This window comes from Manis javanica, chromosome X (assembly GCF_040802235.1).
Source record: "Manis javanica isolate MJ-LG chromosome X, MJ_LKY, whole genome shotgun sequence".
Classification (NCBI taxonomy): domain Eukaryota; kingdom Metazoa; phylum Chordata; class Mammalia; order Pholidota; family Manidae; genus Manis; species Manis javanica.
The window spans coordinates 111,512,570-111,527,604 of NC_133174.1; the positions used below are offsets into that span (position 1 = coordinate 111,512,570).

The 15,035-nt window shown below is 34.7% G+C and overlaps 1 protein-coding gene across 1 annotated transcript in view; it reads left to right on the forward strand.

The window, feature by feature from the left end:
• Positions 1-3,613: 3,613 nt before the first annotated feature.
• Positions 3,614-15,035, forward strand: part of LOC108384091 (kelch-like protein 4) — a 74,217-nt gene continuing 62,795 nt past the window's right edge. Inside the window, exons 1-2 of the mRNA XM_073227768.1 lie at positions 3,614-3,737; positions 7,848-7,906. Coding sequence (XP_073083869.1) covers positions 3,648-3,737; positions 7,848-7,906 — 149 coding nt within the window. The 5' untranslated portion in view covers positions 3,614-3,647. The remainder of the gene's footprint in view (positions 3,738-7,847; positions 7,907-15,035) is intronic.

Consider the following 15,035-nt stretch of genomic DNA (forward strand, 5'->3'; position numbering starts at 1 on the left):
CTTGGCAATACGTGATGATACAGGGTGAATGAACTGATACTTAATAAAGACTTGAGGAGATTTTTTACCGTTTGCTTAGTTTATGTTCCAGTATGTCGACAAAAGGAAAGTGCCGATCCACAGTTAACTTTCTGAGGAGATTGATGTGCATAAAATTTTTTTTTGGCTTTTTGTAGATGGGCAGCTAGCTTTTTATAAATGGGCATCTAGCTTGGGGCAATCATATTTTATTGACCAGTGAGAATAGCTTCGGACCTGAAACGAGCTGAAGGGGCCTTTCTAGCAGGCTCGTAACGGCCGAAGGGCGGCTTTGTCCCTGGTAAGAGGGAAATTAAAAATATTATAGTTCAATGGTTTAGCTAAGATAAAAATCCCTCCTCTCTTGACAATAGTTGATCATACCGGGTGAATGAACTGATACTTAATGAAGACTTGAGGAGATTTCTTACTGCTTTCTTAGTTTAAGTCCTAGTAGTTCGACGAAAGGTAAGTGCCGATCTTGACTTAAGTTTCTGAGGAGATTGTTGGGCATAAATCTTTCTGTAGGGCTTTTTATACATGGCCATCTAGCTTATGTCAATCACATTTTATTGAACAATGAGAATAGACTAGGACCAGAAATGAGGGGAAGGGCATTTTTAGTAGGCTTGTAACGGCCGAATGGTGGCTCTGTCACTGCTTAGAGGGAAAGTAAAAATATTATAATGCACTGGTTTAACTAAGATAGAAATCCTTCCTCTCTTGGCAATAGTTGATCATACTGGGTGAATGAACTGATACTTAATAAAGATGAGCAGATTTTTTACCGATTGCTTAGTTTAAGACCTAGTAGGTCAACAAAAGGAAAGTGCAGGTCCACACTTAAGTTTCTGAGGAGGTTGATGGGCGTGAATCTATTTATAGGGATTTTATAGATGGGCGTCTAACTGTTCATAGATCGGAGTCTAGCTTATGCCAATGACAATTTATTGACCAGTTAACAAGCCTAGGACCAGAAAGGAGCTGAAGGGACGTTTCTAATAGGCTCATAATGACTGAAAGGTGGCTCTGTCACTGGTAAGAGGGAAAGGAAGAATATTATAATTTATTGTTTTAACTAAGATAAAAATCCTTCCTCTCTTGGCAATAGTTGATGATACATCGTGAACGAACTGAGACTTAATAAAGACTTGAGCAGTTTTTTACCACTTGCTTAGTTTAAGTCCTAGTCGGTCGATGAAAGGAATGTGCCTATCCACAGTTAACTTTCTGAGGAGATTGATAGGTGTAAGAATTTTTTGTGGCTTTTTGTAGATGGGCGTCTAGCTTTTTATAAATGGGCATCTAGCTTGGGCCAATCACATTTTATTGACCAGTGAGAATAGCCTAGGACCAGAAACGAGCTGAAGGGCCGTTTCTAGGAGGCTCATAATGGCCGAAGGGCGGCTCTCTCACTGGTAAGAGGAAATGTAAAAATATTTTAATTCAGTGGTTTAACTAAGATAAAAGTCCTTCCTCTCTTGGCAATAGTTGATCATACCGGGTGAATGAGCTGATACTTACTGAAGACTTGAGGAGTTTTTTTTCCCGCTTGCTTAGTTTAAGTCCTAGTATGTTGATGAAAGGAAAGTACCGATCTACACTTGAGCTTCTGAGGAGATTGATGGGCATAAAGCTTTTTGTAGGGCTTTTTGTAGATGGCCATCTAGCTTATGGTAATCACACTTTATTGAACAATGAGAATAGCCTAGGACCAAAAACGAGCTGAAGAGGCATTTTTTACCAGGTCCCTAACGGCAGAAATGCGGCTCTGTCACCGGTTAGAGGGAACGTAAAAATATTATAATTCATTGGTTTAAGATCAAAATCCTTCCTCACTTGGCAATAGTTGATGATACCGGGTGAATGAACTGATAACTTAATAAAGACTTGAGCAGGTTTTTTACTGATTGGTTAGTTTAAGACTTAGTAGGTCAACAAAAGTAAAGTGCAGGTCCACACTTAAGTTTCTGAGGAGATTGATGGGTGTGATGCTATTTATAGGGCTTTTTAAAGATGGGCGTCTAGCTTTTCATAGATAGGCATCTAGCTTATGCCAATCACATTTTATTGACCAATGAGAAAAGCCTAGGGCCAGAAAAACGATGAAGGGTCGTTTCTAGCAGTGTCGTATTGGCTGAAAGGCGGCTCTGTCACTGGTAAGAGGGAAAGTAAAAATATTATAATTTATTGCTTTAACTAAGATAAAAATCCTTCCTCTCTTGGCAATAGTTGATGATACAGGGTTAATGAACTGGTATTTAATAAACACTTGAGCATATTTTTAACTGTTTGCTTAGTTTAAGTCCTAGTAGGTCGACGAAAGGAAGGTGCCGATCCACAATGTGAGGAGATTGATGGGCTTAAAGCTTTTTATAAAGGGATAAAGTAATACACGGAAAACCTTTTTATGACATTTGCAGAATGCGGAGGAATCTCGGGACCAAATTAAAAAAAAGAATTCACATAAGTTACACCAGGTCAAGACAGACACCAATGTCTGAGGAGAATTTTCCCGAAACTAAACCTAGAAGATGGAGATTTTGTTACAGATAAAATTAAAACTCCTTGATGCTGAAAATCTGTCTGTATTAAGCTAGGAACACATAAAGTTTAGCTATAGTCCTCAGAGAGAAAAATAAATGTCATGAATGTGTAACTGGACTTTTGCTTCTTTGTTTCCTTTTATTACCTTTTGTTTTTCCATGGTGTCTTAAAAAAACTCCCGAAAAATACTGATCATAGGAATTTCACAAAATGTCCTCTAAAGTTAGCTTTTAAAATGCCTGTAATAATTCCAGTAGGAAAAATTGAGAATGGGAAGAAAATTACTTTGCTCAACCCTAAATCTCTTTATATATGTGATGATATTGCTATACCAAAGGCTCCTGAGCCAAGATAATATTCTTAAAAATATTTTTAAACGTGTGAGTGTAACTGGCATTGGTGGTGAATGATTGCCTTTATTGTTCCCTTAAGTGTAGAAAATTAAATCTATTTTAAAACTCTATTTGTATAAGATGAAATATATGGATGAGCCAAATTATAAAGTTCATAATTGTTTAGTTTGTCTAAAGGTTTCCTTAAAATCAGTTAAAATCTTTATAGCTAAAATTTTCTAATGCAGTTGTAAGTAGGCCTCTATAGCTTTCTTGTGAGGTGTTTGTTTGGTTCTCTCTTTAACATCTATATAGATAGGGTGTTTCTTTTTAGACCACGTGCTGTTTTTAATAACTTTCATATTTTTCCTGAGGCATTATACTCTATACCATAAGAAACAGAAGTGCCAGTAATTGCTACATTTTGTAATTGATAAAGAGAAATTCTCGAGAGTAGAATTTCAAACAAATGTAGTTGACTTGCAGATGCCATAGTGTGAAGAAAATTTTCGTCACTGTTTTTGACTACACAGTGTGAGAAACTTACCAACAAAGGTGAAATACTTCCTCTTCTATTGTAGTGTGTCCTTTTTATCAAGTCTTTCTACTTAGAACACATGTAATTTTAGTTTCTATAACAGATATCTTTTGAAATTTTAGGAGATTTGTTAAACAAATAAATCTTACAGTTCTTATGTTTCTTGAGGCAGATTTTTAATATTCTTCTGTTGGCATTGGAGTATCATTAGAATGAGCTTCCAAACGAACTCAACCAATGGCAAGGTTAAAGGTTCGAGAAGACGACGAAGAGAAAGCTCTTCCCTTACAGATGAAGAAGAGGTACTGTGGTCTCTGGACCTAAAATATCATTTTCCTCTTCCATTGTCTATGGCACTTGAGATTACACGCATTATAGTGTTATCTTTATTTATATTACAAGAGTAATATTCAACCAGACCCAGGGAGGGTGGGAGTGGATAGGCAATGCCATATCAGGATCTCAAAGCACAGCTGGAAAAGAGAGAAGAGAGTTACATATTTATTAAAAGAGCACATAGAAAATGGTTGGGAATTGAAACAATTGTTTGGGGATAACTGGCTAATTATTTCAGAAAATAAAAGTAGAACCTAACCTCACACCATTTATGCACTAATTGCCACTGAATTAAAGACAACTTTAAAAAACAAATCAAATATTATAAGGATAAGTAGAAAAATATTTATATACTTTTTAGATAGAGGAGACCTTCTTATGCAAGACAATAATTCCAAAAGCCATAAACAAAAATAATTTGTTTTAAAAAATATATGTGTATGGCAAAAGGGAGTATCATTCAAGTCAAAAGAAAAGTGAATTTGAGAAATTGACTGCAACACAAAACAAAGTGTTTTCATTGTAAATATTTATCATAATAAATATTCAAAAGTCACCTACAAATTATTATCGATAAAACAACCAATCGTATGTCAAATGGGTGGAAATATAAACAAGCAGTTCATAGTAGAGGGAATGAAGATAAAAAACACCAAGAATGCTAAACTCCTCTAATAATAAACAGGAAAATTAAAACAACGGTAAAATAACTTTTTTCTCCATCATATTGATAAAAAATGTCAAATAACTGGTAAAAGAAGATGAATTCGAGCAAAATTACATGAGTTTAAATAATAGCTGTGATCTTAGGCCGGTTAAATTTATTTCTGATTCTGTTTCTTCATTTATAAATATGGAGATGATAATGTTTCCACATTTCAGAACTATTTTGTAATTGATTATGCCAAAATTGTGTGCCATAGTTTCTGGCATTATAAGTCTTAAATAAATGTTAACTATTGTGATTCTTGTATTGTCATAATTATTGATAACAATGTTACTAGGACATATATTACTTAACATTTTGGGGAAATAATCCAGCATTGTTTCTGAAACTATAAACTCACATCCCCTTTGAGTCTCATTCTGGAGAGTTTACCTGAACAAATATATTATCTCTATGAAGGAGACTTGACTAAGGTATTTATTTCCATGTAGTTGCAATAGTAAAACTTGATGTGCCCATGAGATCTATCAGTAGGAAAATGAGGCAATAATATGGTATTGTGGCAATGGAATATGACCAAGCTACTGAAAAGGATATGGTAAATTTATATGTAAGTACTTGAAAGAATGTCCTCAATGTTTTGTTAAGAAGGGAATAAACCCAGTGTTAATAACATATATAGTATGATCACACATTTGTATAAATCAAAATCAAATATCTATATGTATATGCTTATATAAGGAAAAGAAAAAGTATGAAAGCAGAGGTGTCAAGTTATTGACAATAGTTATCTTGGGGGATGGGATGATAGGATGACAGGGAACCTGTTGACTTGACTTTAGGCATTTCGGGCCTTTTACGACTTGAGAGGCAGCTCTATGAGAGCAGGATCTGATGTCTTATTCACTGCTGTATATTCAGGGCCCAGTAATAAATATTTGTAGGTGAATAAGGAAACAAAGTTTAAATTGTCATAAGGGTATACAGAACCTCTGCAATACAAATTGTATCTTAGTGTTTTATAAGACATTTAGTACTATAAAATATATGTTACTATTGTAGTCATAGCTCTGGCAATAACTTTGACCTGTTTATGACTTCTGAGCCTGTTTCTACATCTCTCAAGCGTACTGTCTTACCTTCTGCAGATGTGTAAAATACCACCTGATAGGCATAGTCCTGTATATCAATCATCTGATAAATGAGCAACAATTACAGTAAAATAAACGTGTGAGTGTAAGTGGCGTTGGTGGTGAATGATTGCCTTTATTGTTCCCTTAAATGTAGAAAATTATATCTATTTTAAAACTCTATTTGTATAAGATGAAACATATGGATGAGTCAAATTATAAAGTTCATAATTGTTTAGTTTGTCTAAAGGTTTCCTTAAAATCAGTTAAAATCTTTATAGCTAAAATTTTCTAATGCAGTTGTAAGTAGGCCTCTATAGCTTTCTTGTGAGGTGTTTGGTTCTCTCTTTAACATCTATATAGATAGGGTGTTTCTTTTTAGACCACGTGCTGTTTTTAATAACTTTTTCTAATTTTAAGTTCATTCTTAATTAAAATTGAAACAGGGCATGTGGGTCAATAACCCTCCCTTGTTTTCTTTTTCCATTTTAGCAACCACCTATATGTTATGCATTCTGTGGTAATTCTTCCTACCAATGGAAGGGCTTAGGCCATTGTATTTGGGGCGTTGGAGTTACCAAATGTTTTCATATCTTTTTTCTCATTTGCACCTCATACAAATTCTGTCATTTACTCCACTTTATAAAATGGAAAACTGAAATTCTGAAAAGTAAATTGCTCAAAGCCTCACACATAATAGTTGTTCCTGAAAGTACTCTGAGAAGCATAATTTACAAGATTATCAGTGAAACTGCTTGCTAACAATCCCTGCTTAGGAAGTCTAGAAATGGTTTGTGGTTTGTAGCATCATATGCCTAAATAATTCTTTTTTACTTTCTCTTTTCTTAAATGAATGTGCTCATAATCCACTTTGAAGTGAGTGGACATAACAGGGGGTAGTGCAGATTTCTTGATTCTCATTTATGATTACATAAATATATAAAACAAAACCTTAATCCAAGAGGATGTAAAAATATGAAATTGTGCCTCTTGTAGTTTTAGACAGTGCAACCACATTGAAGGGAATTAATATATTTTCGTGAGGGAAATGTTTTCCATATCAAGATATAAATTTCTGTGGAACTTACTAACTGTAATCCCATAGATTTGGGCAGTGAGCGGTCACCTTGTCAGAAAGGTACAGCTGACAGCTCCATTTACACACATTCCTGACAGAAGCAGATAAGAAACATAGTCTCTCTCCATTGCGATTTCTATGTATTGTCAATGCTCTATTTTGTGTAGGTCATTTTTTGTACTTGTTACTATGGTTTGCCTTTCCTGTTTCCAACAAATGGAAGTGTGAAAGAAGCTTCTTTTCTTTACTTCCTGACAGTATAACAATACCTGGCTAGTGTAGGTAGCAATTGGACACCAACTCCAAACCTTCAAAAATTCCATTCACAACCAAAGCTACATTCTTTTTCAATTCAATGACTCTCTACAACATGGAGAAACAATGTATTTCCATAAATGTTTGTAAATACTTAAAAATTGGCATTCAAAATGGAAATCAATATTTAGGAACTCCTGAAAACACTCGCACGTACTGCGCGCACACACAAACACACACACGTAGAGAAAACAAGAAATTGGGAGAATTATATTTTACTATAAGGTTAGAATTTAGTGTTTTTAAAATTTAAAAATTTAGCATTATAATATAGTTTAGAATCAAGAAAAAGGAAGACCTGTAAGATGAATTACAAAAAGAGTTAATAGTAATATTACCACAGTGAAGACTGGTAGGTGAGGTATGTAAGTTGTAGTAATGAACATTTTTAGACATTAAAATGTTTTCCCAATGCACACATTTCTCAACATGGAAAATTTCAAGATTCAGTTATTTTTTATTGACCTATGTGCACCAAATCATGTGAGACTTATGGAAACTATGTTTTTCTTTCCTTGTTTCCCTGTCTTTCATTTTGGCATATTTGGCATATTATGGCATTTGTATTTGAGTTTATCAGAAGCTTACATCTTAGCATGATGAATGAGGTAAGGTAAAAATATATTCAGATTACGTGAGAAAAGTCTCAAAGACTTTAAAAGTGTTCAAAAAACAGGTATGAAAATAACCACTGAGACTCTTAGAAAGTTTTTTGAAGTGGTTGTGAATTTTTTCAGAGTTATATACATCTTTAACATTTGTAAAGGGTGGTGTGTGTGTGTGTGTGTGTGTGTGTGTGTGTGTGTGTGTGTGTGTGTGTGTGTGTGTAAAGGGTGCTAGGGTAAAGGTAAAGATTGTTATTCAGTTGTCTTTTTCTCTCTCTTAGAATTCAGGACGAAAGACACTTAAGCTCCTGGAAGAAGAGAAAAACTCAGCAAAATTCGGGTATGTGAATCCTTTAAGAGCTCTATTCCCATCTAGAGGCTTATATCCAGACTTTATTTCCCGTTTGCCATCTCGGATCCCTCTCGACCCTATCCATTATCACCTTGATATCTGTGTTTCTGGCCCCATCATGGCAGCCTGACCTTGAATAGTGCTATTGCTTGAACAGTTAACGTTGGTGTTGTTGATCTCAGGCCATTTCAGAAGAGCAATTAAGCCAGCCAAATTGTTCACCTGTAAGTATCTAAGTCTCTCCATTACAATCTAATGGTTAGACTATTTAATGTAACCTCTTCTTTACTCTGAAAGGTTTGAAGAATTGTACATTGCATATATGTGTTTCCACTTCCATGGGAAGCAGATTAATATGGTAAAATGAGACCAGAGGTCATGCTTTCTTTGAGCGTGGGATCAAGTCATGATTTTGTGTTCTGGGATGTTATGTGACTGGGTTGTCTACTTCAGGGCCTACCAGAAATAATTGTAACAGTCAATTCGAGGCAGCAGGGCATAGCTGTAAATACCATGGCCTCCAAAGTTGGACTTTGAAATGCTGAAAATCCTGCTTGAAATCCTGGCTCTACATTACACGTAGTGTTACTTTGGAAAACTTACTTAACTTCTTTGTCCTTCAGTTTCCCATCTTTATAGTGGAGATGACATTTGTACCTGATAGGGAACCAGTTCTGCTGTGTCCAAGGTCCTTGCTTCCCATTACACCATGCTGAGCATAACTTGTGTTGAAGCTCATTGAGATGGACAAAGTAATAGGAGTTTAAAAACATCTACAGAATGAGAAAAAGTGTAGTGGTCAAAAAGAGTGAATAAATAAAATATGCTTAAGAAAACTCACCTTGCCACTTCCCTGAGGTAAACCAGCTATTTGAAAAAAGTCCTTGTTTTAAACTTTGTTTACAACAAAAACGAAAGTGAATATCTGTCAAACCTTAGCAGGCAGGAAATGCCAAAGATGTTGACCTTCCCCTGGAAATATGTGACTTACATTGTTGGCTGTGTAAATCTGGGACTTTTGTAGGAAGGACATGAGCATATCTTAGTTATCATGATGCTCCATAAGTATCCAGGTTTAAATCATGCGAGACTTCATGGATTATAGTCAGACTTGGCAGAGCTGGTAAATTAAAGAGAGTGTGAACTTCTGAAAAAATATTCGATTTACCCACCTACTGAAACTTAGTTTCTAAGGTAAGTGTAAGCACAAATAAACAAGAAAAATATGTTTATGTAACTGCAGAACATCAAAACCACTGACCTAGTCAAAGAAGAAAACCAAATGTTGATTTTAAAAATCTAAAACAAAAACAAAAGGAAATGTGTTACTATTTATTACTGGTATTGCATTGATGAAACTGGTTAAGGGAATCTTCTTAATTTTTAAAACTGAGCCCTGACTGTTTATGAACATTTTGACCATAACTTCTGGCCAAATTAATCACCCAAGTTCATCTGTTATGGTAGTGTGACGGGCATCTGCAGTATTCCGCCACTCGTGCTGCCATAATAGCTGTTTCCCCAATCCCTGAACTTCTTTCTCATTACAGTACATGGGCATACCACCCACTGTGTTGATCAAGACAGAAATCTAGAAGGCTTCCTTGATTCCCTTGGTTCTTTATTGCCCATAATGAATTCATCACCAATTCTGTGGGTTTTACCTCTGAAACATCTATCTTTACTCTGGCCTCTTCTTCACATCTCTGCTGCCGCCAACATAGTCCAAGCCACTATCATCTCTAGCCTGGACTGTCCCAGTGGTCTTTTATATGGTCTCCCTGCTTCTGTGCTTCCTCTCCTGACCTCCTCTGATCCATTGTCCAAATAATAGAGAGATCTTTTAATCAGACCAAGTTACCACCTTGCCTACAAGTGGTTTTCCATTGCAATTAGAATAAATTGATGGGAATTTACATTTCAAAATATCAAAATACTCCATGTTTCTTATTTTTAAATAGTTAAATGGATATTCCCAGTCATTCTCTACACAGGTGTCCATTGTTAACTTTTTGTATATATCTGTCACGAAATTCAAATATATCTTATTTCTGAGTAATTTTGGGGATTTTATTCTAATTTGGCCATTGGTTCTCTTCCTTGATATTAATATGGTTACCCATTTTCAGGTGTTACTTATCTACTCAGATGCTGTCTCTAATTAATTTCCAAACAAATAAGCACTTTATTTTGTGTGGCCATTTAAAAGAAAAGCAAATATACACCCCAAACAACAAAGTCTTGAGGAAAGATATACAAATTAGGCAATTCAGACCACAAAAAAGCACACTGGGCTCAATCAATTCTTAAAGTGGTCTTATGTTGGGTGGGCTAGAGGATTCCCAAATCATAATTTTTAAAAAGTCTTTGATAGGTCCTAAATTACCAAATTGGAGAAAACTGTGTTTTTTATTGTTAAATGTTATCAGGCAATACAACATCTGCATGAACAAATTCTATGTATAATAATTAAGAAATAGTAGCTACCCAGAGTAATTCATTTTTAGAGAAATAGCTGCTGAACCCCAAAGGGTTTTTGATGGAATGAGTCCAGTAACTTAGAATAAGCTAGGAATAAGCTAATCTGGTAGACCCTTCACGTTGGACTATAAATAGATGTACTCATTCATACTTAACTGGTATTTCAGAATAAAATATTATGGAATCAACAAGCTATTAGGAGCAAGACATAAGTATTTTCACTCTGTGTAAAATCATGGTGCATTTGTACCCTTACAACAGTATGTGAATCTGCTTGCTTTGCCTCAGGAAAGGCAGAGTGGAATAGGTTTAGAAAGTATGAATATACATAGTTAATTGATGCGGGAGCTATTTATAAAAATAATTTTTAATTGATAATTTTAACTCTACCAAAATAAAATTGGAAAGAGAATACATATCAATTGAAAATATTAAAGTGCAGGAAAAGAAAGATTACTTCTTGCTAAAAAGAGTGCTGAATGATTTAGGACAATTTTATCTTAATTGGTGCTTCGGAGTGTATTAGTTGATGAGAATTTTTCCTTCAAACTAGGTTATACAGATTTACACTATAAAAGTTTTATAGATCATTAGATATGTCTATTAATGGTTTATTATGTGAATCTGGTGTTAGTTTTCATCCATATCCTTTAAGGTTAATCTCCTGAAGGAGAGACATGCCCACCCTACCTGCCACTGCCACAGAAAAAATCCTCAGATTACTCTTTCAGGGTTTATAGTAACTTAATTGGATACTGGATCAGATATGAATGTAATAGTTATAAGGAAGGATATATAAAAGTATAGTTAATGGGCATAAAATTAAAGGAGATTTGTCCTGTGCCCTATGACCCTGCTTCACTCTTTCCAGGTGCGGTTTCTGCCAATATTGCAGATGGGCAGCATTCTGCCATGCTCGCTAAGGATTCTTTCAGTTACCAAAGGGTAGCCACTACAATGCCTGTGAAATCAATTGCCTTATACCTTGGGTGAACTTCACTGCTCACTTTATTCAGACATGGCAGAGACCAAGAACTTAAGACCAGGACAACGATGACACTAATTACTCTGAGGCTCACGACTTTATATTTAAAGAGTCTAATTTATATACCATCTGAGAGCTTACCTGGCATTTGATCTACTACTTGTTTGAAGCCTGCTGAGCAGGGGATCATACTCTGTAAGCATATTTATAACAACCTTGCCTTTTAATATTCTTCCTGTATCTTAAAGGGGGAGCAGGTTAGAATAAGACACATGGACACCTAGGTGTTTTGAGGTGAAGAGGGTCAGGTTACAAGGCCTGCGGGCTTTAAGCTGGTATTCAGGTATGTGCTGGCCTTCACATTCCCTCTGACTTGATCCAAAGCAACACTCAAGAGTGGCTCAGCTATTCATTACTCATGGAATTTAATAGTCATGTAGGTAGTCCATAAATTAATCTCTTACTACATTAATGCTTATTTTATGGTATCATCAAAGTTATGTTATTCTGTCAGGATAATATAATTAATGTATGGCCTCACTGGACTAGTCTTTCGTCAAAAGTAGCAACTATTGGTCCATTTATGATGAAGAGGTTTGTGTTTTTCTAATTAATAGAGTATTTTCAGAGCGATTTTAGGTTTGCAGAAAAATTGAAAGTTCCCATCGTCAGTACCACAGAGTCTTGATTACTGACTATAATAAGAATTCAAGTCAATTTAGGGGCAGTTCAATGAATTTGTTGTTCTTCCATATTGTATTGGGTATTTTGTATCTTTCACTTTTCATATAAACCTTAGAATTAGTTTATCAATAGACATAAAACAATTTGTTGGGATTTTGCTTGGGGTTGCACTGAATTTATAGAGGAAGTTGGGAAGAGCTGATAGCTTTGCAATGTTGAGTCTTCCTATCTATATGGAATATGGAATCTGTCTATTCATTTAGATATTCTTTGATGTCCTTCATCAGAATGTAGTCATCTTCATCATACAGATCTTGTACATACTTTGTTAGATTTATACCTGTGTACTTCTGAGTACTTTGGTGCTAATGGCAATAGTATTGTATTTTAAACTCAAATTGCTCATTGTTTGCTTCTAAACAATTGACTTCTGTATAAAGCAATTGACTTCTGTATGTTAACCTGTGATCCTGCAGCCTTGCTTTAATCACTTACTAGTTCCAGGAGATGTTTTTGTCGATATTTTGGGATTTTTCTGCATAGACAAACACGTCATCTATGAAAAAAGACAGTTCTATTTCTCTTTTCCCAATATATATACCCTCTGTTTCCTTTTCTTATTGCCCTAGCTAGGATTTTCTATTTAGTATTGACTAGAAGTGGTGAGGTGGTTCATCCTTGCCTTATTCCCAATATAGGGAAACAAGACCTAGTTTCTCATCATTAAGAATAATGTATGCTGTGCTGCTTTGCTTAAAAATAATGTATGCTATGCTTGTAGACATTCTTTATCAGGTTGAAGATGCTCCCCCATTCTTATTCTGATGAGTTTCTTTTTACCAGAATGAATGGTGTTAGGTTTTGTCAAATGCTCTTTAGGCATCTATTGATAAGCTGTGATCATATGGTTTTCTTCTTCAGGTCATGATGAACTGCATTATTTATTTGCCTATGTGGAATAAATCATACTTGATCATAGTGTGCATTTCTTTTTATACATTGTTGGACTCAGTTTGGTAGTATTTCATGAAGGATTTTAACATCTATGTTCATGAGAGATACTAATTTATAGTTTTCCTTTCTTGTAATGAATCTATCTGGTTTTAATATTAGGGCAATACTGGCCTCATGAAATAAATAAGAAAGCATTCCCTTTGTTTCTATTTTCTGGAAGAGATTGCAGAAAAGTGGTATAATTTCCTTTTAAAAAAATATTTGGAAGAATTCACCAGTGACCTCACCTTGTTCTGTTCCTTTCTGTTTTGAAAGTTTACGCATTTTTCATTCAGTTTCTTTGACACATATAGACTTATTCAGGTATCTATTTCTCCTTGAATGAGTTTGTTTCAGCACATTACGTTTTCCAAAGAAATGGTCATTTCATGTAAGTCATCAAATTCGTATTTTATGACCAATAAGTGCTAATAATATTGTTTTATTATCTTTTTAATGTCCATAGAATCATTATTGATGGCCTTTCTTTCATTTCTTACATTAGTAATTTATGTCTTCTCTCCTTTTTTCTTATTTAATCTGGCTAGAGGTTTATCAGTTTCATTGATCTTCTTAAGAACAGGCTTTTGGTTTTCTTGATTTTCTTTATTGAATTCCCACTTCAAGTTCATTGTTATCTTCTCCAATTTTTACTAATTTTTCCTTTTGTGCTGCTTATTTTTTATTTAACATATGCTTCTTTTCTAGTTTCTTGAAGTGGAAACTTAGGTTATTGATTTTAGATCTTTCACCTTTTCTAATATATACATTTAATGCTGGAGATTCTGTCTAAGCACTGCTTTCACTGCATGCAACAAATTATGGTAAGTTATGTTTTAGTTGATTTAGTAAAAAATATTTTTAAACTTCCCTTGAGACTTCTTCTTTGACCCATGTGGTATTTAGAGTGGTGTTGTTTAACCTCAGGATATTTTAGGGCTTTTCAAGCTACCATTCTTTTATTGATTTCTAGTTTATTTCCACTGTGGTTTAAGAGGACACATTCTATGATTTCTATTCTCTTCAGTTTGTTCGGGTATATTTTATGGCTCAGATTGTGATCTGTTTTGGTGACATTCCATGTGAGCTTGTTGAACAGAATGTATCTGCTATTGCTAGTTGAAAGTCTATATGTGTTAATTAGATCCAGTTGATTGATGGAGTTGTTCAACTGTCTTTACTGATTTTCTGCCTATTGGAGCTGTCAATCATTAATATAGGAGGGTAGAAGTCTTAAGCTATAATAGTGGATTCATCTGTTTTTCATTGCAGTTCTGTGAGGTTTTGCCTCATGAATTTTGATGATCTGTTGTTAGACACATTGGCATCAAGGTTTGTTATAGCCTATTAGTGAAGTGACTCCCTTATAATTATGCAATGCCCCTCTTTAGCCCTGACAATTTTCCTTGTTTTGAAGTCTGCTGTCTGAAATTAATATAAGCAACTTTCTTTTGATTAGTGTTAGCAGATCTCTTCCCTTTACTTTTAAGCCATATGTTTTTACATTTAAAGTGGGTTTCTTATAAACAAAATAGAGTTGGGTCTTGTTTTTGATCCATTCTGATAGTCTCTATCTTTTGATGTTTTTTAGACCACTGACATTTAAAGTGATTCCTGAAAGTTGGACTACTATCCACCTTTTTTTTATTGTTTTCTATTAATTGTTCTTGTTCTTCTTCTCTTTTTTGGTTTTTCACTCTTTTCCTGCCTTCTTTGCTTTTAATTGAGCATTGTACGTCACCCCATTTTCTCTCTAGTCAGCATGCCAGTTATCTTTCCTTTTTTCCTTTTTTACATTTTTTAGTTACACCTCAAGGCTGCCCTTGAGTTTGCAGTATACATTGACAGCTAATCAAAGTCCTTTTTCAAATACAGTACACTTCTTGGTTAGTGCAAGTACTTTATAGAAAGTATTCTTAATTCCTCCCACCAGTCCATTGTGCCATTTCTGTCATTCGTTTTGTGTATCCACAA